This window comes from Lycium ferocissimum, chromosome 9 (assembly GCF_029784015.1).
Source record: "Lycium ferocissimum isolate CSIRO_LF1 chromosome 9, AGI_CSIRO_Lferr_CH_V1, whole genome shotgun sequence".
NCBI lineage: Eukaryota > Viridiplantae > Streptophyta > Magnoliopsida > Solanales > Solanaceae > Lycium > Lycium ferocissimum.
The window spans coordinates 17,421,330-17,446,435 of NC_081350.1; the positions used below are offsets into that span (position 1 = coordinate 17,421,330).

The 25,106-nt window shown below is 34.8% G+C and overlaps 1 protein-coding gene across 1 annotated transcript; it reads left to right on the forward strand.

Annotated features, from left to right (window-relative positions):
• The first annotated feature begins 6,887 nt into the window (after positions 1–6,887).
• LOC132029746 (pentatricopeptide repeat-containing protein At3g54980, mitochondrial-like) lies at positions 6,888–13,203 on the forward strand. Its single transcript, XM_059419083.1, has 4 exons — positions 6,888–9,549; positions 10,335–10,398; positions 10,829–10,907; positions 12,983–13,203. Exon 1 carries the CDS (start codon positions 6,903–6,905, stop codon positions 9,471–9,473), a length of 2,571 nt encoding a protein of 856 aa, XP_059275066.1. The 5' UTR covers positions 6,888–6,902; the 3' UTR covers positions 9,474–9,549; positions 10,335–10,398; positions 10,829–10,907; positions 12,983–13,203.
• The last annotated feature ends 11,903 nt before the right edge of the window (positions 13,204–25,106 follow it).

The window sequence follows — 25,106 nt, forward strand, 5'->3', positions numbered from 1 at the left end:
TTCATGATGATGCCTGGTTTGTCATTCTCAAGCTTATTTTAGCAACGGAACCACCCTGTGTTTTGTACAAGCGGGTTAATTCCACGAACTTTCTGTCATCTTCGGGAAAAAATAGCTTAGTGACTTTTATGATTCTTGCGTAAAGAATTTACCATCCACCATAGTCTCCTGCAATAATTCTTCATTCAAAAAAGTTTCATTCGGGGTGGGTATAAAAGGAGTGGAGGGTGGAGGACGAGGTAGAATTGGATCATACACATAATATAGGGACAAGATTGAATCACGCGCATAAGTATAGGCCATTTTGATTTAACTAGGACATGTGATATATAATTTGGGATAAATATGCTAATTAAAAATAAAAACACTGAAAATGAGGTTCGTTCGTCTAAATTTGATCCATTTTGGTAGCTGCAGGGATAGTTCTGAGATCAATTTTTAATGTAGGATAAAATTATTTCATTTCACACAGTTTAAAACAGTTTTGACAAACAGTTTTGACCTTTTATCGTAATCTTAATTGTGTAACTAACCCTTGCAAAAAATTTCAGCAATCATACCTGTCTTAAATCATTTTTTTTTTTTCTAATTATCGCAGACGTCAAAACATGAGGCTCACTCAAAAACCCACTACCCAGCAAGATTTGTGCTCTACATCATTTTCATCATGCTTCGGAGCTTCTTCTATTTTGATAAATCCACTATACCATGCGCATTGTTTGGATTCTTTATCATCGAAATTGTGCTCTTCATTTTTTTTCTTCTTGTTCATGATCACTATCAGCAAAATTCTCTTAGCCATGATCACTTTTAAACCTTCATTTTCATTGATCACATTCAGAGCTTTTTTGGACAAGCAAAAATAAGTTTATTTTGAAAAGTACTTCTTATTAGAAATGCTATTTGAAATATGCTTTGAAGAGTAATAGTTTATATTTGATTAAATTATTTGAGAAGTGATTTGTTAGTAATTTGTTTTGGAGGGAGCTATATTTTTATCAACTCATGCTTATAATTGAAAAATATTTTCTGCTATTACTAAAAAACATTTATTTCTTTACCAAAAGCTTGTACAAATACCTTGTAAGTCAATTCATTCAATTTGTGAGTTATTTTGCTATTTTTACTTTTTTTGTTTTTTTGCTTTACTCTAATTAGAAGTTTTTCAAGTTTCTTTACTTTATGAGTTGAACTTCATAAATTTCTCTAGTTTGAAATTTTAATTTGTAATTCATTTTAAACTTAAATGGAGAGATATTATCTAAATTATCTTGTAAAATCAAGTTCAAGATTCCTCTAACTTGGACGTAAATGCTAATAAGTTGAAACAACATCGACAAAGTGAATGAGTCGATTTAAATTTCACAAAGGTTGATCTTGGGGAAAGATAAAAAAATCATAAATATCATCAAAATGACTGATGCAATAAGATTAGCATATATTCAAAAAGGTATTTTTCAATCTCGAAATCATAATTTTTCTCAAAGAAAATTTTATGGTAAATTGTATCGCTTTAATTCTCAATGATTTGCCGAGTATGATTGATTGGTATATAATGTTACAAACGATGCAACTATTTGCTTCTATTCTTACTTGTTTCAAGGTGAACACATTAATCAAGGGGAGGAAATGTATTTTTAAGCATCAAGTTTACGAAATCAAATGAACGATAAGCTTTTGAATGGTTAATTGGTGCCTTATATAGAAAAATATTTAGTAACATTCCTATTGAGGCTATAATGAATATATTTAAAAAATTAAAAATTCCTAATATACTTGAATTGAGTGTTTATCTATATGATTTGGATTGTTTTTCTTTTAATAATATCAATATAGTAATTTATTCATTTATTTACTCTTTAGATGTGGACACCGCTGGGGTGGGGAGATACAATCATTAGCCGACCCACCACGTGGAAAGGCAGTGTGGTGAATCACAGATGTGAGGAGGCAAAGTCAAAGTGAGATTAGCTAAGCTTCAGAATTGGATAGATTTCCAAGTTTGAGAATGTGGCCTTTCCAAAGCTAGAGAGTATAGAGGTACACCGAACGGCCGGAAAACCGTAGAATTGGGGCCAAGTGTACACCGAAGCGTAAGGGTTCTATTGAGTTTTGAGAACAAAGACTTTTGTTCGGAATGGGTGAAGCTATCACTTTGAGAAAGTGAAATACTCACAAGGAGTACGTCCTAAGAACTTGATTAGTGCCAGAGGGTGCAAAGCGTATGAGTTGCCAAAGATACCACGGTACAGTGTGGGTTATTCAGAGGCTGTGTTACTCGTCAGTTGGGAGAAAGTTGAGTTTGAACAACCGCTAGTGTCAGTGTGTGGGCATGTTACTCCGATTTATGAGGTCGGCACTTGATTTGTTCGTATAGCTAATATGGTGGAATCTTCGAGAGCGAAAAGGACAAGGACCACGGGGAATGGTTGTTAATAGTTGCCACATCGAGGGATGCATATTTTGGCCATCAGGGCTGCCATTACAATTGTGTTGTACAGTTGTGACAAGAGTTGAAGAGTGTCTTCCACCTCGAGTGGGGGAATGTTTGCCTACAAAGAAGCGTCGAACATTTGCAAAACCTGAAGGATGAGTGTCTTACAACAAAATGGTAAAATGGGGCTGACCACACATATAGTTTTAACGATGACATGATTTTAGATAAGAGGTTAAGGAGGACGCTGATTAGGATAAAAGGTTAGTAGGTAATTGAGCGTTGTCTCGTTTATCCTTGCATACTATTTGTCGTAGCATTATTCTTGTAGTTTCTTGTCCTTATATTTCAGCTATTATTTGTTGTTTCTTGTACTTCGATTATCGTATTTTGCCATGACTTACACACTTTCATTATTTCCTTTTTAGTATTGCTTTGAATTGCTTGTCCTTGAGCCGAGGGTCTACCGGGAACGACCTCTCTACCTCCTAAAGTAAGGGTAAGGTCTGTGTACACTCTACCCTTCCCAAAAATTCACTTTGTAGAATTTCACTGAATATGTTATTGTTGTTGCTCTTGTATTTGTTTAGATGCTTATCATATTTTATTTATTTCCATTAAAATACCAAGTTAGGATATTCTATAAGTCATAAGTTAGTCATTTATGCATTTTCTTATTTTGCTACATTATGTAATGACGTTTTTCTATTGAGAAAATATATAAAAATAGCTAGGCACCCGTTCAGTAGATTTGCTTAAAAGAATATTGCTTCTTCCGTCTCAATTTAAGTGTGCTTTTTTTTTTTTTTTTGTCTATCCCAAAAAGAGGAAAAAAATGTCTCTTTTTGTATTTAGTAAGTTGATAATTCAAACGTCATATATGGCAAGTCTAAAATCAGAAGATTCAAAAGATATTTTAGTACATTACACGTTATCAAGATTTAACAGTCTCTTTTTATTTCTTAAATTTTATATCCGGTCAAACTAAGAGGGTGTTTGGATTGGCTTTTTAAAGGTAGCGTATAATCTAAAAGCCATAAGTTGAGAATGCCCAGCTTTTGGCTTATTTTTATACTTTTCTTGCCTAAAAGCAAATGCTTTTAAGCACTTTTTATCTTTGGCAAACACCACAAAAATTAGAAAAGAGCTTAAAAGTCAATAAACACTTAAAATAAGCCAATCCAAATACCCTCTAAGACACTTAGCAAGCGTTTGGCCATAGATTCCCATTTTTTTTTTTTTAAAACTTGATTTGGATGAAGTTTTTCAAGTTTTAAAAATTTGTTTGGCTATAGTTTTTCAAAACATATTTCACTTTTTGTTTTGAAAAATATGAAACATTACTTATACCCATAAGTTCTAAAAACTATCAAGAATACCCAACCATACAAAACATACTTGCCAATCTCAAATTATCTACGAGAATATGATATTTTAATAACAACTGCTAATAACACACTTACTAGCAAGTAACAACTACAATTCAAATTAAAATACAAAGATTCATTTTTGTCTTCGCAACGGATTTCTACAGTTGGCAAAGCAATTTTCCCTAGGGTTTCTTCTTCTACTGTTTGGGCACACCTTAACTCGTTCACTTTATAGAAGGGACTACTTTAACTATGGAAACCTGATAGATACGACTTTAATGAAGGAACACGGTAGATAGAATTAGTTGGGTCATAAATAGATGAGGCTTTTTTTATAATACAAAAATTTGGGGTAGTTTTTAAAAGTTTTGAAAGGCCAAAAGATCTTGGCCCAAAAACATGTTTGAGCCAGAATTTGAGACTTGAAGATTTGTTTTCAAAATCTGTCAAAATTTTATGGCCAAACAAAAACCAAATTTTTTGTGTGGAATGTCCTTCAAAGGCACTGATCTTTAATTTTTGGCCCTCAAATTTGAAAATTTTAATTTTTGACCTTTGCCTAAAACCCATGGGTTACGGGTTGGGACACCCGCTCAATCAAATATTAAAAAAAAAAAAATCGCAAGACAAAAGTTTGTAGCAAAGTTAGGCCTATTCAGGCAGAAGTTTGCCTGCTTCCAAAATCTATGGCGAAACGGGAGCTAAATTTGGGGCAGAAATAGTATTGCATAACGCGTATTGTTTTCCTTTCCGCATAACACAGATGTGTGTGGTTTGAAATTCAAATTTGGAGAGAGTGAGGCGAAAGTCACTGCAGTAGGCGACGAATCAAACACTGATCCAACGATTGAGAGAATCGCGTCAGACCAAAGCTAAAACGCTGATTTACAAAACCCTCTTCCTCCCAACTATATTGCTACTATATAGAAGGGAGAATCAAGGGGTATTTGTAGTCCTCACAAAAGTTTTCAATTTAATGTCAAACTTTTCAATTAATTACTTCTAGGTTCCAAATTTACTTTTTATTTTTATTGTCCACTTTTCATTACTTTACTACTATATATAAGGGAGAATACCCATTTTTTGTAGTCTTCACATGATTTTTTTTTTTTTTTTTACTCTTTTCACTCCTAATTGAAAAATTAATGTTTTTGTGAATCTTCACACATTTTGGAAAAGTTTGAGAACTTTAAGGACTTTTTCATGCCACTAAAAATGATGATGTTATGGAAAAGGTTATAGAGGCTCCACAAAGCATACTCATACGTATTTGAATCTTTTATGTAGAAATATTATTAAACTTATTTCAAATTATGTTTTCCCTTAAGAATTTATTATAGATATATAAAGAATTATCATGTCATTCAATTCTATCTTAATATAGTCTTAATGATTGAATTACAATATTATTCTGATAATACTAGTTATTATTATTGATGTTATTTACCATTAATCATTTGCTATTTTAATTTTTTATTCTTCCATTTAGTAATTTCTTTTTAATTTTCCCCTACAATCGTATGTCGTACATGCTGGCGAACATACTTAATTTATGGAGATTTCACTTAAGTTTGAATTAAGTTTTAAATTAAGAAAATAAATATAAATAACTTATATCGTTGTTAAATACTTCAAAAATGTAAATTACAGTCCCTCCGCCTCAATCGAAAAAATGAATTCCGTGCGCACACTATTAACAAATTTATTTACTATATTAAAAGAGTAACATTAAAATGTTATTTTTATATATTTTGAAAATGTTTGAAAAGATAATGTAGTTAAAGAAAATACAATTTGATTTTCAAACAGTAATAATACTAGACAATTGTAAAAATTATATTTTTTTTTACCTTTTTTTTAAATATTAAAATATTTTGCACTATTAACATAAAATTTATTTACTATATTAAAAGATTAACAATAAAATATTATTTTTATATATTCTGAAATTTTTTGAAAAAATAATGTAGTTAAAGTAAATACAATTATTTTCAAATAGTAATAATACTAGACAATTATAAAAATTATATTTTTACCTTTTTTTAAATATTAAAATATTTTGCAAACTATCGGATAATCAATATTTTATAGAGTTTAGGATAAATATTTACTTTTAACATGAAAAAGTTATTATAATGTAGGTTTCATAAAATAGTTTATTACATTAAGAAAAAGTAAAAAATGTTATTTTTTAACACGCATCTTTTGGAATGTCAAAGAAAGCTTAAAGTCAGAACAATTAATTCTATTGACTTTTCAGTAATTTTTTGTGATTTAATTTGAAAGAATATCTACAAAAAATTCTTGTAATATCAAGGCTTTTAATTATTTATATTTATTTGTAAGTTAACTTTATTGATTTCATCATGCTACAATATTTGTGCATCGAATATTTTTGACATAAATTGAATACTATAATATCTTTGGTAAAAAAATAAGTTAGGCAATATAGATTCAATTCAAAGAAGCAAATGAAATTAATTTAACATATGAAAACTAAATTTGGATCATCAGAGACTTCAATCTCAAATTATTTAAGTAAAATAGAAATAATGAGAGCTTTCAAATGTTTGATTTTTTTTTCTAAAAATCTAATATATAAACTATGGAAAATACTTTCCTTTAGTTTTCAAAAGACATTTTTATCCTTTAATATTTTAAAAGTCTTTCAAAATATCAAATTGATGTTATAAAAATAAAAAAGCAAGAATAAAAAGATTTTAAAAAATATCTATAAATTAAAATTTCAACGCCAATTTGGACCCGGGCCTAGCTCGGGCCAAACTACTGGCCTCTCTCTAATCCCTCAAAAACCCTGGCAGCATTCTCCATTTCTCTCTCATTTTTGTTATCCAAAACATCATGGTTAGTTCTTGACTTTGTTTCTGATTTCTTGGTGTCTTGTACTTTTGCTCCTGTTTAATTTTTTCTAGCTTCCATTTGTATGGTTGGAAGATTTTAGGTTTAATGTGTGAATATTTTGTGGATCTGCAGGCTCTTCCAAATCCGCAAACAGTCGATTATCCTAGTTTTAAGCTTGTCATTCTTGGTGATGGTGGAACTGGTTTAGGGTTATAGTGCTGACAAACTAGCTAAAAATGAAACCTTTGCTTCCTCCTTCTTCACAGATTCCTCCATGGTTAATTCTCTTTTGTAGACGCCATCTATGCATTACTTCAACCTCAAACTCACTAACAAATCAACAAACGCAAATTCTTGAACTATCCCCCTTGAATTCTCTTGAAAAACCCATCTTAAACCCTCAAATTTCTAAAAAGCATGCACCTTTTGATGATAATAACCATTTAGAAGATGTTGGGTTTACCAAGAATCATGTAGTTGATGTTCTTTTGAGTTACAAAGATGACCCTGATTCAGCTTATAGGTACTTTCAAACTGCTGGGCAACAAAGGGGATTTATACATACTAAATCTGACCCTTTCTTTGTTATGCTTCACATATTAGTAAGTTCTACAATGCATCAACATAAAGCTCGTCGTTTGCTCGATTATTATGCTTCTAGTGACTCCAGTCCATCTGCTACTGTTGTTTTTAATGGTTTAGTTGATTGTGCTAAGAGTTTTGGATTCGAGTCAAACCCTCGAGTTTTTGACTTTTTGATAAATAGTTGTGTGAAAGTTAATAGATTGAGTGATGCTATTGATTGTTTTAATGGGATGGTTGAACATGATATAATGCTGTGGGTCCCGACTGTGAACAAGCTTTTAAAGGCGTTGGTGAGGCAGGACATGATTGGTGTAGCGCGAGATTTGTATACTGATATAGTGTCTAGGGGGACCCGTTATGATTGTCGAACTGTGCATATTTTGATGTCTGCTTGTCTCAGAGAAGAGAAACCGGACGAGGCGTTGAAGCTTTTCGAGGAGGCCAAGAAGAGTGGGGTGATTAAGCTTGACGCGAGATTGTATACCCTTTGTGTTTATGTTGCTTGTAAGGAGGAAAATCTAAGTTTCGCATTGGAGTTGTTGGAGGAAATGAAAGGCAAGGGTTGGGTTCCTTCAGACGGCACGTATACAAACATAATTACGGCTTGTATAAAACAAGAGAATGTGGTTGAGGCATTAAGGCTCAAAGATGAAATGCTAAGGAAGGGGCATCCGATGAATTTGGTGGTTGCAACAAGTTTGATGAAAGGGTATCATGTCCAGGGCAATTTATCAAGTGCTTTGGATTTGTTTGACAAATTGGTCGAGTATGGACTCACTCCGAACAAGGTGACATTTGCAGTTTTAATGGAAGGTTGCTGTAAAAATGGGAATATTGAAAAAGCAGTAGAAGTTTACAGGCAAATGAAACTTGCAGGTATTAAGTCTAATGCTTTTGTTGAAAATTCTTTAATAAAGGGATTTTTGAGTGCTAACTTGTTAGATGAAGCAATGAATGTGTTTGATGAGGCAATAAATTCAGGGACGGCTAATGTTTTCGTTTACAATAGTATAATAGCCTGGTTCTGTAAGAAGGGTCGAATGGATGGAGCTAAAAAAGTATGGGATCAGATGGTTGATAATGGAGTTTTACCTACTATAACTTCGTACAACAATATGATTCTTGGAAATTGCAGAAATGGGAATATGGACAAAGCATTGGATTTGTTCTCTCAGTTGCCGGAAAGGCATTTGAAAGCTAATGTTGTAACTTATAGCATTTTGATTGACGGGTATTTCAGAAAAGGTGACACTGATAAAGCTGACAACTTGTTTGATCAAATGCGCTCTTCAGGAATTGTCCCTACTGACTACACATTCAATACCATAATCAGTGGTATGTCTAAAGTCGGAAAAACGTCGGAGGCAAAAGATTTTCTTAAAAATATTGTGACAGTAGATCTTCTTCCAACTTGCATGTCTTACAATAGCCTAATAGATGGATTTTTGAAGGAAGATGATGTCAGCTCAGCATTAGCTGTTTATAGAGAGATGTGTGATAGTGGGATTTCCCCAGATGTTGTCACTTACACAACTTTGATTGATGGGTTATGCAAAAGCAATAACATTGATCTAGCTTTAAAAATGCTGAATGAGATGAGAAATAGAGAAATTAAGTTAGATGTCATTGCATATGCTGTTCTTATAGATGGATTTTGCAAAAGAAGAGATATGAAAAATGCTTCTGAACTTTTTGATGAAATCCGTCAAGTTGGTCTCTCTCCTAACCTATTTGTCTATAACAGCATGATAAGTGGTTTTAGAAATGTAAATAATATGGAAGCAGCACTAGTCTTGCATGAGAGGATGATCAATGAAGGCATTCCATGTGATTTGGAAACATACACCACATTGATTGATGGGCTTTTGAAGGATGGAAAAATAGTTGTGGCATCTGATTTGTACACTGAGATGATTGGAAAGGGTATAATGCCTGATGACATCACATATACTGTTCTTGTACAAGGTCTTTGCAATAAAGGTCAGGTTGAGAATGCACACAAGGTCTTAGAGGAGATGTATAAAAAGAATAAGACTCCTAGTGTTCTGATTTATAATACACTAATTGCTGGACACTTCAAGGAGGGAAATTTAGAAGAGGCATTTAGGTTGCATGATGAGATGCTTGACAAAGGTCTTAAGCCCGATGATGCGACTATTGATATTCTATGTGGAAAGTTAAAAGGAATTAGTTTGGCTCATGGTATTCCAATGCCGCAATGAACCAGATACCCTATAGTAATTTGTTGACGAGATATATTGGCTTTCATTCTTGTCACATGTCTCTGCTGTCTGCAAGGTAAACTGAACGTGATAGTTGATATTTTCCTTTGCGGTTCCTGGAAAATCTGGACGCATGTTTTTTGTTTGGTACATTCTGTATAGCTTTAGTTAAGGGCACAATTGCAATCAAAGAATTTGGCTCTTGGTCAGATTTAATATCTGTTGGTGATTCTATGTGGTTTATTTCTGTATCTGTTTTACTATGTTTCCCAATTATAGGTAGGTCAATTGTACCTATGTTTCTGTATCTGTTTTAATATCTGCACAATTACTATGTTTTACTATGTTTTCTGGAGCTGGCAAAAACTTGATTTATGCTGTACTTTCTTTTACTCTTGACAAGTCAAATGCTTTCATTAATGATGCACAAAGATCAAAAGTGTTTAAAATATGGGAGCATAGGAAAAAAGAGAAGGATCAACTTGAAGTTGCTGAGATCTGTAACAATGGGGTTTGGGAAGGCTTGCTAAAATTTCTTATTAGTGGGTTGGTAGCAACAAGATAGCAATTTTAGCTCGGTTTTGAACTGCAACTGCTTCTTTACTGCAAGTGCATTGCTACTTACTGCTTCTCTGGTTCTGCTTGCAGTATTCCTTTTCTTATTTGGTTAGAAATGAACAAAGCTTGAATACATATGAATTTTGGTCACATGCTAATGAAGGAATACCTGCAAATAGTGTAGATGATTATTCTGTCGAGACAAATATTTGTGTGCAAGTGTTGCCATTCTCAAAAAAAAAATAAAAAAAATTGTGTGCAAGTGCTTGTATTCTGCCCTCATAACTTGCTGCTTCATTTCAGCTTTATGACATAAGGGCTATGAAAGAGCTTGAGTCATTCCGGGGGCATCAGAAGGATGTCACATGTAATAATTACCTTCTTCTTCTGTATATTTATATATATCTTATGCAATGCACACAACACGAGCATGTCATGTAACAGCCAGGTTATGGGCCGGATGAAAATTTGCAGTTAGTATGCTGATATTATTCAGTAAATTTCACCAAGGTATTATTAGAAAAAGAAATTTCAGATCAAGTCAGTGAAAAAGTGAATGATATAAATGGAGGTAGTGGCTCAATTGTTATTCATGATAAAATTCAGAGTTAATCACGTTTAGCCTTTTCTACTATCTGTGTCATGCAATAATTTTGGTGGTTCTTTTATTCATTCAGATAATAAACACTCTTTTTGCTCCACTTATTGTCTTTTTCCTCCACCACACTTCTGTGGTCAACTTCCATCTGTTTGTGATACTGGCTAATTGCTTGTTTAAATTCATTTAACTGTGACAGCGTTGGCCTGGCATCCCTTTCATGAAGAATATTTCGTCAGCGGAAGCTATGATGGTTCAATATTTCATTGGCTTGTGGGGTTAGTTCCTTGAAACTTCTTTCACTGTCAACTATAAATTATTTGTGCTGCCTTTTCTTTTCTAGTTTTTGGGGCATCTCGTGTGCTTTCAAAAGATCATTATATGACCTTGTTTAGAACATTAATCTTGATGTTTACAGATCGAGGAAGTGTTGCTAATTTCTGTGCCATAACATTACTCTTTCCTTTATATTCTTTTGCCATCATTTAATAACATTAAAGTGTGGTACTCCTGGCACTTTCTTGCTAAGTTACTCGGACTCTCCTAAAATGTCGTCGGGTGCGCGTCGGATCCTTCAAAAGTTGGGAAGAATGACGAAGGACTATTCAGGATGAATGTTATAGCTAGGATGAATAAAAAAGTCCAGTTATAGCTAATAGCTCAGACTTCAAGAAGCTTATAGGGATAAAAAAAGTCCAGGTTAAAAGTTCAGGTCGGGGAAGAAAGTCCAACTTATGTTTAGCTTTTAAAGCCATCAAAGCATTCTTCTAAAAGAGTCCAAATGGTGCTATCAACTTTCCAGCAACTCCAGCTTTCAAAACATCCCTGAACTCTGTGGCATGATCCAATTGAGTCCAAAAGTTCATATTCCATAACTCTGTTGCCAACTGGACAACTTAAATTGTGTGAAATTCAAACACATTAGCACCTAAGATGAAAATTCTTAGGTTATCTTGGGTCAAGCTATTCTGTCCAGTGACAACTAATTTTAGGAGGTAATTTGACTTTCCAAATAAGCTCCCAAGGCCAATGTGAGATTCTGAGGGCCAAGAAGTTTATATGCAACCTTAACTGAAAGTTCCCCCTTCTCCTGGCAAAAAGGAATCAGTTCTTCAAGAAGTTAGGGAGATGTGTTTCCATCTCTGTGTTGGAGAGGAGGGGGGTCTGGTTCTTGGCTATTTCTGGGAAAATATGCTTCTAATGCCCAACCACTTATCTCTCCAAAAACATGTGCTGGCCATTCTTACTACTTTTTTGTGCTGAGAGAACACATATATTTAGCTTATGCTCTTCCAGCAACCAACCCCATAAGGTTCATTTGAGACTTTTGAACACCAGTTTCAAGTCCATGTTTGCTAATCATCCTGATCATCTCATATTCATTTAAACATTTTTGTGTAGTGCATCACATCCCATTTTCTTAGTTTGGACACTAAAACTATTCTTAATTGAGAGGGACCTCATCCTACCTTTTTTACTCAAATACATTCTTCTCGAGGTCATTTTATGAGTAGTTGCTTGGTTTAGGATCTTCAGACCAGTTTGTTGTAGACCTTTGGGCTTTCTCAAGACTATCTATGTCGTGTGAACTAAAATTGGGAGAGGGAATGTTATTTTAGCGAGTAAAATGTCTATTCAAACTGCCCACAGTACTTTGGTCTAGTGGTAAGAGTGCTATCCCTGACAGATGGGTTAGACGCACAAGTTGAAACCTTAACGTGGACAAAAGCCTGGTATTTAAGTGGAGAAGGATATAGGGATGAGTCCATTATCCATCGAGTGTCGAACCGTGTGCCAACTGACCCTTGGAGATATCCCAATTATCAGAATAAAAATAAATTGCCCACTCAAATTACCCTGTAATGTGGAAAGGCTTACTTAGCTGTTGATTGTATTTACACAGGAGACAGGCGGTTAATGAACTCTTCTCTAAAAACTTTTTCTTTTCCTGCCAAAACTTAATTCATTAGATTGCCCATGCTGAAACTTGGTCTACCCATATTGTTCTTCATTTCCTTATTTTGTTTCTGCTTAGTGATTTAAAGAACAATAATGATTATGGAGGAATTTTACCTATTGTGCCTGTGAAATGTTGAAACCAAGGAAGATCAAAGTGTACCTTTACAAGCGCCCACCCTGGATAAATTATCTCCTTTTTTATGTTTTTAGATCTTCTTGGTACTAAATCATTGGATAATTTACTTTCTCGGTCTCTTAATGTTTAACTGACTATTGAATATGAAGAACCTTTGTTCTGATTTTTATAACTTAAAAATTTGCTTTTTGGAGTTGTTGATTTCTTCAGTTACATGACACTTACTTTTCTTTTCCTTTTTCTTTTCTGCCTTCACAGCAATCCGGAAATCCAAACACACCTGGAATGCACATGCAATCAAACTTTGGTCATCAATCTGGAATGCCTCCACCACTGCCGCCAGGGCCTCCACCACATAATCAAGGACATTAATCGGCCATTGTTTATAGTCTTGAGTGTTACAAGCTTTATTCAAGTTGTCTGTTGAAAATCTCTTCGCTGCACCAGTTTAATTAGATTATTGATTTCTTTGGAAAGAACCTATTCTCTCTCAATTGCCTATCCTTTCTATACGAGGGGGAGTCCGTTAGCAGTAGCTTCCAACACTTAAGATTGACCTCCTCTAGTGCCAGATATGAATGTATGAGTGCCAGATATGAATGTTTTTTGAATTTCATTCTTCACTTTTGGCTTAAAAAAAAGTGGACTGAAGATAGCAGCTCTGTTCTTTCTTCAATGTATTTTTAGAAAATTGACTGCATATTTATGCATCGGTATAATATTTTGATGGCACTTTTTACTTCTAAGAATTCATAATGATGTCTGGTTTGTCATTCTTACGCTTATTTTAGCAATGGAAATCCCCCGTTAGGTACAAGCGGGGTAATTCCACGGATTGTCTCAACTTTCACTTTATTAAAATAAAGTCACTAAACTATTTTTCGTAACCATAAAATTGCTCAACTTTGCTTGTATCATGAAAACGTCTCCCTTGTTTCCTTCTATTGACTTTCTGTTATATATATATGGGAAAAAATAGCTTAGTAACTTTTATGATAGTTGACCACCCACCAGTCTCCCTCTCAAATAATTCTATATTTGACTTTTATGTATGGAATAAAAGATAGTGGACTATTTTGACTTCTGTATAGTCCACCACCCACCAGTCTCCCTCTCAAATAATTCTCCATCCAAAAAAGGTTCATTAGGGGTGAGTGAAAAAGGGGTGGAGGATGAAGGACGAGGTAAAATTGAATCATACACACAGTATAGGGGCAAATTAAACGACCTTTTAAATCTAGCCCATTTTGTTTAACTAACAATATATGTAATGTGTTGATATAGCTACACAATTAAAACAAAACATCGCAATGACGGAAAACCATTTTGGGCCTAGTTTTGAGATCAATTTTTAACGTAGGATAAAATTATTTCAAAAAAAAAAGTCCCACTCGTAATCTTAATTGTGAACACATGGCCTAGCCGAAAATTTGAGCAATCAACATACTAAGCCAAACTTCATTTCATGTGTTTTTTTCACCACTTCTTCTATTTTGACAAATCAATATGTTTGCCATGCACATTGTCTTCGCACACTTTTCTTTTCCATCATAAATTCTTTATCAATATATTAAATTAAAAAAGGAAACAATAATTTAACTCAATGAAAGAGAGTCATTTTTTTAGCAGTGAGGTAAAATACCTGTCTTGATGAAAAGTTGATGGAAAACTATCACAACAGATAAGATACTATCAATGTCTTCAAAGTCATCACCATCAATGTCTACACCATAGTGACAATTCAATTCGTTCTGGCAAATTTAATCACACATCAAGCACCCTGGTAATACAGAGATCGTACCTGAATGGAATAGAAGATTGAAAAGTGATGGGATACATGACCATCCTCTAGAGACTTTTTCCACAATATGCTTAAGTGGATATTTAAAGAATGGAGAGCAAAAATCAATTTATTTTGAATGGAATTTTATATTTTTGGTCATTAGATACGAACTTATAAATAAAATTATGCTTTTATTTTAGGATAAATTGACTTTAAATATTGTTTGAGAGAGTAATAAATGTTTACTAAGACAAAGAGGCTCATATTTGATTATATTTCAATATTTGAATATTAATCTAATTAGTTCCTAGAATTGTTTCTTTGGGTTAATTGATGTATTTCATTAGTTTGTTTTGGAAGATTATTGGTTGCATTTTTATATGTCTGTATTAATTACTTAAGTGTGTATTTATCAACAATTATCTTAATCTTGCTATCCTTTTATTGCTTTCCATAATTTCTTGATGTTCATGTGGGGTTGAAGAACTCATCTTCAAAACTATTTTTTCACATCAAAACATTCTATGAAATTAAACAACACAACTTTTCGGCAGAGAGAGTTTGAATATGAATTGTAATTGGTTCTTTTAGTAACGTTAGGTTTTATTTCTTATTAGACATTGAATAAAATATTCAGGTTAATAGGAAACGTTGGCTTCTTTTCTACAGATAGTTTTTCTTTTTCATTAAATAGGTATTTAAATAAGGGTATTTTCTTCATGGAGAATGGTGGCAATTCAAAATCATCATCGAGCGACAAGAGAAATGTTCGTTTTAATAGGACAATGGTGATTCTTATTTTTTGCAGTATTTTTTACCATTTTTTTGTTTTTTTGCTTTAATCCTTTGTTATGAATTTTTTTAGGCTCTTTTTATTTTTTTTTTTGATATATTTGTTTCACAAACCTTTTACTTTTCTTCTATTCTTAGTTGAACTTCATGAAATCCCTTTCCCCATTTTTTATTTTCTTACTCCGGTTTTTCTAATACCCCCCCCCCCCCCCCCCCCGCCCCATTGACCCACGCCCTCGGGAAACATCCCATTTGTCTTCTCCACCATGGGTTGGGATTTTGGGAATGGTATACCTCTTGCTTCGTTGTTCTTGAACACTTTAAATGTGAACTCTGTCCACGTAGAATCGTCAAAGTTACAAACAGTAAAGTAGTTATTATTTTTGTGTTCCTAAAAATTAAAGAGGGAATTGTTAACGTGTCTACTTACACAGTTGATGGTGGTTCCAGAAAATGGTATAGGTGTGAAAATCAACGAATGGGTCGAACCAAAGGTTGATGCTTTGTTCCAGAGCTTTGGGTGATTTCGTATTTTCTTTTACAAATGAAGAGTGCCACAATGGAGTCATCTAATTCTTGCAAAAAAAAAAAAAAACTCATGCGAAAAATACACCATAAGATGACTTTCTTATTAGCACAAACGGTCTGAAAAAACATATCTAAAAAATTAGATGATGAAATATCTGTACGAATTCCCAAACTAAATCAACTAAAAATTGTAAGTATTAAACAAGAAAAAGAGAATGTCAAGATAGTTAAATAACTTCTATTTGCAAAGAGAAAGGAATCTTGGAATCTGGATCGCTGAAGCTGAAATTTGAGAATATCAAGATTGTTAAATAATCTCTATTTGAGAAAACGGGAGGGGGGTTGGGTTTATTCTTCTTTTAAAAAATAATTACATGTAGGCGCCACGAAGGAAAATAAAGATGAGGACAAGGGAATTTAAAATATAGTCAAAAATATAGATTTGTCAAGTATATATATCAAAAAAAAAATTGGAATCTTGTATAAAGAAGATTTATGTTACAAAAGATATAGATATAGATATGAGGCCATGTAGTATTTGCTCAAAAACCCACTCTAAGAATTGTGATCTACCCCTTCTTCAATTTTGATAAATCTACTATACCATGCACATTGTCTGCACTTTTCTTTAAATTCTTTATCATTAATATTTAACTCTTCATTTTTTCCTTGTTCATGATCACTATTAGCAAAGTTCTCTTAGTCGTGATGACTTTTAAACCTTCATTTTCTTGATCACGTTCAGAGCTTTTTTGGACAGGCAAAAATCAGTTTATTTTGAAAAATATTTCTTATCGAAATATTGTTTGAAGAGTAATAGCTTATATTTGATTAAATTATTTGAGAAGTGATTTGTTAGTAGTTTGTTTTGGAGCGAGCTATATTTTTATCAACTTATGCTTATAATTGAAAACTATTTTCTGCTAACCATTTATTTCTTTATTTGACAAATACGTTGCAAGTCAATTCATTCAATGTGTGAGTTATTTTGCTATTTTTAAAGTTAAGTTAAATTTTTTCAAGTTTCTTTAATATAACTTCATGAATTTCTATAGTTTGAAATTTTAATTTGTAATTCAGCTTAAACTTAAATGGAGAGATATTATCCTAAATTATCTTGTAAAATCAAGTGTTTTTCACAAACAACTTGATCATGGGGAAAGATTAAAAAAAAAAAAAAAAAATAAATATCATCAAAATATATGCAATAAGATTAGCATATATTCAAAAAGGAATTTTTCAATCTCTGAAATCATAATTTTCTCAAAGAAAATTTTATGATAAATTGTATCGCTTTAATTCTCAATGATTTGTCGAGTATGATTGATTGGAGTATGATTGTTACAAAAGATGCAACTATTTGCTTCTATTCTTACTTGTTTCAAGGTGAACTCATTAATAAAATGGAGGAAATGTATTTTTAAGTATCAAGTTTACGAAATCAAATGAATGATGAGCTTTTGAATAGTTAACTGGTGCCTTATATAGAAAAATATTTTGTAACATTCCTATTGAGGCTGTAATGAATATATTTCAAAAGTTAAAAATTCCTAATATACTTGAATTGAATGTTTATTTATATGATTTGGATTGTTTTTCTTTTAATAATATCAATATAGTAATTATTCATTTATTTACTCTTTTAGATGTAAACGTTGGGGTGGGGAGATATGAGAATTAGCCGAACCACCAAGCGGGGAGGCAGTGTGCTAAATCACAAATGTGAGGAGGCAAAGTCAAAGTGAGATTAGCTAAGCTTCAGAATTGGATAGATTTCTAAGTTTGAGAATGTGGTCTTTCCAAAGCTAGAGAGTACAGAGTTATACCTGTCACGCCTCGAACACTCGGGCTCGGACGTGACACGGCACTCGGTCACTTATAACAACGTCAACAGCGAGCCACATGGATTCTTTAATCGACATGGGACATGTATTATTGCGATGCGGAACGTGATTTCAAAACATGAAAGTAAAAGTAAAACATGTGATATCATAATAATACTGAAAAATATTGTTTTAATCATGAGTGTAGAAAATAGTTCCATAGTTAAGCATGATAATACGGTGACCCACAAGGACCGAACAAACCGAGATACCCAACATGATATACTTACTAGTCTATGAAACCTCGACATGAGTACGAAATACGAATACTTAGTTCTTTGGGACAAAAGATATGCTTTCCCGGCGTAATATTATATTTACATACGTCCTAACATGACATAGACATAAAGTAAAGACAGCACTCCAAAGTAAATGGGGCTCGTAAAGCTTTTTCGGTTGATACGATGAAGTCTAACGAGCGGTCCGTCGTCTTGAAAATACCGTACTGCGTCGCCATGAAATGCGGGCACAGGGAGAAAAAAGACGTAAAGTACACCTTTCTAGAGTTGTACTTCTATGTAAAACAACCGAAATAAAGATCAATAAGTGGGGTGCTTCGGGGAATATTCTAGGCCCACATTCATAACATGGATACACAATACGTAATGCGAAACGTTTGCATGTAACTATAAATTAAGTTTGTATTATAAGTCAGAACTTAATGAAACACAAGTCCACATGACCGTGATGTCGTATCGATGTTAAACGTAAATTGAGTAAATTATTTTAAGTATATATATCTATGGGAGAGCCTTAGTAAAAAAGACATGTAACCATCACGTGAGCACGTAGCATCTAATCTACAAATGACTTTAGTTTCATCAGCTAAGCCATCTCATATCTTACCGGGGTATGAGACATGAACATGACATGAATAGATTCATAAAATATCCCGCCATGGGAATCATGAATAAATCGTCCTAGCTAACATAAGCGATCCTTATCCTACCTGCTTTGCATACGTAGTTTCGAGATCTATGATAGTAACCTTTTCAGTAATTTGTACTACTCCCAAAACATGGTGGCTTCTGTGCCCATGGTTTTCAAAACATAATTTATAATATAGTTCATAACAGGTATACGTAATATAGTTTCATGAGACATGGGATTAGCAATAATAGTTCATATACATTTTCGTGTTACATACTTGAAGACTCACGGAAATCAAGGTATGAGTATTCATGGATTGCATAATGAGTTTACGATGCCAGAATGATGTACATGAACGAAATACGAAGTTTTGTTAGATGAACAATAAGAACATTTGAGCTTTTCATGAAACTAGAGTTTAATACTCAAAAGGATGAGAAATTCGTGGAAACATGAATGAACGTGCCTTGGGGAGAATCATTAACATTCCCACATGTAGAGAGTTAGCCTTATGTACCTGTAATCGCTCTAATATGACGAATTAAACTGCTTCTCTAACGAAGAACACCAAAACCCTAGCTTTGAATCGCTTGAGAAAGATTTACCTTTAAAATCCTATGTTTTAGTTGAAGAATGTTACGCCTTTCATTTTTATCATAATAGAACTTATGGTTTCTAGTCGGATATGCCTTAGGAATGTACACCCGTGCCTGAGATTTGGAGGTAGAAAGTGTCTTACCTCGTGTACAATGTACACGTCGTATTCCTAACATTAACTTATAGGATTGGAAGTTGAACGGATCGAATCGCCGCAATTCGGTTCGGGGAGATGCACGGACATCGGTCGGCGTCGACGGGCCGTCATTACGCACCGCAGCGTGTTTATACAACCTCGAAATTTACGGGCGCGGCGGTTCGAAATTGTAACCAAGCGATCGCCCGTTGGTTACATACCCGACTCATAAGTAGAAAGTTTCTGCGGCCGCTTTTGCTAATCGGGGCTAAAATGGAACAATTGAGAATCTCGAAAATCGGCCAAGCCGCAAAGTCGCTAAAGTAGTGATAAATCCTGTTAATAAAATGGGTCTATAGAAAGTCCATCTATTCGTAATCTCGAGTAAATCAAAAAAATCGATCCATTTATAATCCTCGCTGGTTGGATTAATGGATCATCCGATTGGAAATGATAACAAAATGCAAGAGCGGAGCTCTACCAAGTGAGCTATATCCCCCGAGCCGAGTGGAGCATCGTAAGAACATGTCGGATCTTGCTTAGTTCTTTTCTGGCCTTGGTGAGCCATCATTTTCGGACTTGAACAAGATATGAGAGACTAGGCGGTTCGATCAAAATGAATTTTTGTTTTGACTAAATAGTTATGGATGACTTGACAATTCCAATTCGAATCGACCAATCGAATCCGGTATATTTTCCACGTAGTACTTCTTGGTCGTGAATATACTCGAAATCCTATGGTTGTTTCTTTGTTCGATAATAGAATTCTTGTTTAGGCGATTCGTACCGTCCATACATAGTGTTTTGATCTAAGATTTCAATTCTTCCGTGTTTCGGCGGTAACATATTCTTCTCCCCTTCATTTCGAAGCGGGCTCATTACGCACTCATTTCTACATCTCTTTCTTCGACGGAGCAAGTCAACGGACTGTCGACACGTCGATGGGTCATTGACCCGCTCATCGAACCGCCTCGCTGGAACTTTCTGGTTCCAATTATAAATAGATGACCCTTGTCCATAATTTTCATTTACTCCCTTCTCCATAAGTCTTGAAAGCTCCAGAATATTCTCTCCACCATATGAACACAAACTTAGGGGAAATCAAGGATTCATTACCAAGAATCAAGAGAATCAAGTGCAAAAGAGGCTCACTAGGGTTGATAAAAGTCAAGATTCCCTTTGGTATTGAAGTTAGGGTTTCTCTCAAGTGAAGTATACTCATCCAAAGTTCATCCTTACATGATCAAAGGTGCGTTCTACATCTATTTCATGTTATTAAGAGTATTTGAGTGGTTGAAAGACTTGGATGAGAGAAGAACATAGAATATGAGCTTAAATATGGAAATAATGAGATTTGGACTAGTAAGTTAACTTGAGTTATGATTCTTAGTATCCTATGACTATAATTTTGTTATGAATGATACTAAGCATGTTGAGGAAGTATTATATGTAAATGAATGTGGTGTTGTGTCATAACTATGGTTATGAATGACTTTACAAAGAAGTTTTGAGGATTGAACAATGTTTAACTTGAAGAAGTCTATTGATTATGATATCATGGGTGTTTCTATGGATGTTTGGGAGATTTTTACTATATGGAGAAAGTTGTTGAAACAAGGAAATGCTGCCCAATTCTCGCTAGCTTTTAGTCGCTTTAGTTTAGACTTAACCATGTTTTAAATGATCTAATTTATTACGAATCTTCTTGAATGTAGAGTCGTAAGCTTGGAAGGAGAATATTTAGTCGTGAAGAAGCCATAAAGGTATGTGAAGCTAGTCTCTTTTCATTCAAAGGAATGACTTCTATATTATGATTTCCTCTCTATATTTCCATGACTTTCTTACATCCCAAATGGAAGTTAAAGATTCTTAAGAGCTTCTTATGAGAAAGAGATAAGATGTGTTCTATGATAATAATGATAATGATTTTACTTTTAGAGATACCAAAGCGTATTACTTGATGCTATTATGAATTTAATGATCTTATTTCATAATTTCCTTGATGTTACTCATTGTCGGCCATCTCACCTCATGATACTAATTCCTTCAAGGTGAGACCTAGTGATGATGTTTGATCCATAATATAATCGGAGGTTATCGACCTTACGTCACTCCGATAGAGTTACAGCTTTTATTTGAGCTTTCATGCATGCTTTAGGTTATGTATATGTGACTTTACACCGTGCCTTGTTGGCCGGGCAGACACCACTACGATGGGCATAGTGGGCGGCTATAATGATAATTACACCGTGCCTAGTTGGCCGGGCAGACACTACTGGTGGGCGGCATGAGATGGTTACCCCGGACGCGGGCTAATGATGATCACACCGTACCTATATGGTCGGGCAGTTTATATATGTATATGTATGATATGATGTTATTTTAATATAAAAGTTAGCATGCGTACTCCGCCCAGTAATCGGCAATCGATTACGGGTTATTTCTTCATTTTATGCTCTCTTATTTCTTGATTATGTTGTTATACATGCCTTACATACTCAGTACATTGTTCGTACTGACGTGCTTTCTTTTATGGACGCTGTGTTTAAGCCCGCAGATAGATTGGGAGACAGCACAGACGCCTAGGAGCTTGTCAGCAGACATACATGAGCACTCCACTACCCCGGAGTTACCGCTCATTGATATATTCTTTTGCCTATATATTTGGGGCATGGCGGGGTCCTGTCCCGTCCTGATGATTTCAGTACTCCAGTTAGAGGCTCGTAGGTACATATGTATGGGTAGTCGATGTTATATGACCTCCTTAGTGTATGTCTTGTATATTATTTTGTAGCCTCGAGGGCTTGTACATATACATATATTTTAAGAGATATTCGTAGATCATTTCATGATAAGTTTATGTTAAGAATGGTGTATGTTTAGGATGAGTTTGATGATAAGTCTGAAAGGTGGTGCTCGGTGGGCTAGCTCCGGGTACCCGTCATGGCCCTTTAGTTGGGTCGTGACAAAGAATCATGTTACTAATCATGAATTAATGTTAGAATTGCTTAGGAATTGTTAAAGTAATCTTACCTTGATGTTGCAGGATGAGGAGAGGAGAAAAACGGCTGCTTAGGGCTTTAGAACGAAGTTGGAACGTAAAAAATGACATAAAATCATCTAAGGGTCGCTTTTATAGGCTTGGGGCTAAGTACCCCTTGTCTCTCTGAGAAAGCCCCAAAGCAAGCTCACCCCTCGCTCTGCACCTCACTGAGTGAACTCCAAGGCGAGCTCAAGCCTCACTTTGGCACTCGCTCAGCGAGCTTCCAGCTCGCTTTGGGGCCTGCCAAATACGCTTCAGTAAAATGATCATAACTCTTTATATAGAGCTTCGTTTGGGCTTCACCATATATCGTTAGAAAGGTATTTCTAAGGGCTACAACATTCATGTTTTAAGTTTTCTCAAATTCCTAACTTGTTTTCATGAAATCAGGCTGGAAGATAGACCTATCGAAAACTTAGTTGATTCTATCGAATCTTATGCACCTCGCTATCCTTCTTGATTCCAAGACAACTCTTTCCACCCAAACTTATCCCGATGAGACTTCATATGGCTAAAATGTCACATTAATATTCATTAAACATGTTCACACCTAATTCAGATTTACGGAGTGTTACACACCAAACGACCGGGAACCATAGAGTTGGGGCCAAGTGTACACCGAAGCTTAAGGGATCTACTGAATTTTGAGAACAAAGACTTTTGTTCGGAATGGGTGAAGCTATCACTTTGAGGAAATAAAATACTCACAGGGAGTATATCCTAAAAACTTGATTAGTGCCAGAGGGTGCAAAGCGTATGCGTTGCAAAAGATACCACAATAGAGTATGGGTTGTTCAGAGGCTGTGTAACTTGTCAGTTGGGAGAAAATTGAGTTTGAACAACCGCTAGTGTCAGTGTGTGGGCATGTTACTCCGATTTATGGGGTCGGAACTTGATTTCTTTGTGCAGTTGATATAGTAGGATCTTTGAGAGGGAAAAGGACAAGGACCACGGGGAATGGTTGGTAATAGTTGCCACATCGAGGGATGCATATCTTGTCCATCAAGGCTGGCATTACAATTGTGTTGTACAGTTGTGACAAGAGTTGAATAGTGTCTTCCAGCTTGAGTGGTGGAATGATTGCCTACAAAGAAGCATTGGACATATGCAAAACATAAAGTGGGGCTCAAATGGAGCTATGTACAGAGATTTATGATCGTTTTACTAAGCAACTATCGATTGTCGAAAATATATGTTTGGCGTGCGTCGCGGACCCAACGCGCAAAAATCCGGTACACACATGAACTTATCATCGTGTTGGAGCCAGCGACGCGCGTTGGGACGGCACGGATCGGTCCCGTGTTGCACCCGATGCGGGCTCGACTCGAGCGAGAAATATTTTCTGTTTTCAAATTTTCTTTAAGTACTACTTCGTTGTGTTATTTCGCACTTCATTTTAAATAAATATTTAAGCCACTAGAAAAGTCTCTCTAACCCTAAGGTGAGTTCTCACTCAATCTTGATCATTCCACATCATATCCATCCCTCGATAGTAAATCATCTCTGTAAAACCCTAAGTTCTTGAATTCTCAAGAAGAAGAAGATAAGGGCGTGTGAAATACGTATGATTTTCTCTGTAAAACCCTATAATGGTATGATAAACATAATCCTTAATGAATAATATGATTTTTATGATATGACTTGTGATTCGATTTCTATGTCATGATTGGAGTGATTCGGCTTCTATGCTAGGATTGTGATTCGGCTCTTTTGCCATAATTTATATGGTTTGTGTTTGGCCTAGCTTCTCGGGAGGTATTAGTCACTTTGGATCCACTTTGGTTTGCCTAGCCATTCGGGAGGAAGAGTGGCCATCGAGGGTCGATAGCCCGCGTGGTTCACATACAGTCATTATTGATAAGAGTGGTCATCGAGAGTTCATAACCCTGATGTGGTTTTGCCTAGCTATTTGGGAGAAAGGATAGCCTTCGAGGGTGACAACCCCGATGTGGTGCTTCTATGTTGGTTTAGGGAACCTTAAGTGGTTATCCCTTCGTTATAGTGTGTTTGGGCTTGTATTGGCATGTATTATACTTTGAATACACTTTGATTAGCCTGTGAGTAGGTTGTTTCGTATCTCGTTGCCTGTGACTGGCTTATTGATAATAATGAACTTGTGTGCCTATGAGTGGCTTATTGATAATAATGAACATGTTTGACTGTGAGTGGCTTGTTGATGATACTGGCCTCGAATGGAAAAGACTCAAATGGTAATAAATGGTATACTGAATCGAAAAAGATATATACTTATCTTGATGGTTTTCTATTGATTATTTTTGAGTTGTACGATTGATCTCGTTTTTTATTTCAGATTATTCTATTGGAACCGTTTTCACTAATCATTATTGTATTATTATGCTATATTACTTATTGTCCCCGAGGCACTCGCTGAGTACTCAGTACTCAGGCATACCGTTATTGTTTTTGATGGTATGTTAGGTAACGAAGAAGAGCAGGTTCAGACAGATCTTGCGGGCTAGGAGTACTTGCTGCTTTCTAGATTGTTGGTGAGCCCGCACATTTGTTCGTGGGTTTTCATTGAGTCAATTATTACTCCTTAGTAGTTTCGAGCTATGTCTTGAGTTAGTTTAATTTTCTTATAAGCTCCATAGACAAGTGTCATAACGCGGGTAGATGTTAAAGTCTCTTATGACTTTTTGAGGCGTTTGCCACGTTCATAACTATTCATTTATAATAGACTTTCGTTGATTTTGTTTCATAATTGTGATCTTAGATTTTATTTAGTTATA

Excerpts from the sequence above, each read along its gene's own strand:
- LOC132029746 (XM_059419083.1), top strand. The coding sequence starts at position 6,903 with ATGAAACCTTTGCTTCCTCCTTCTTCACAGATTCCTCCATGGTTAATT.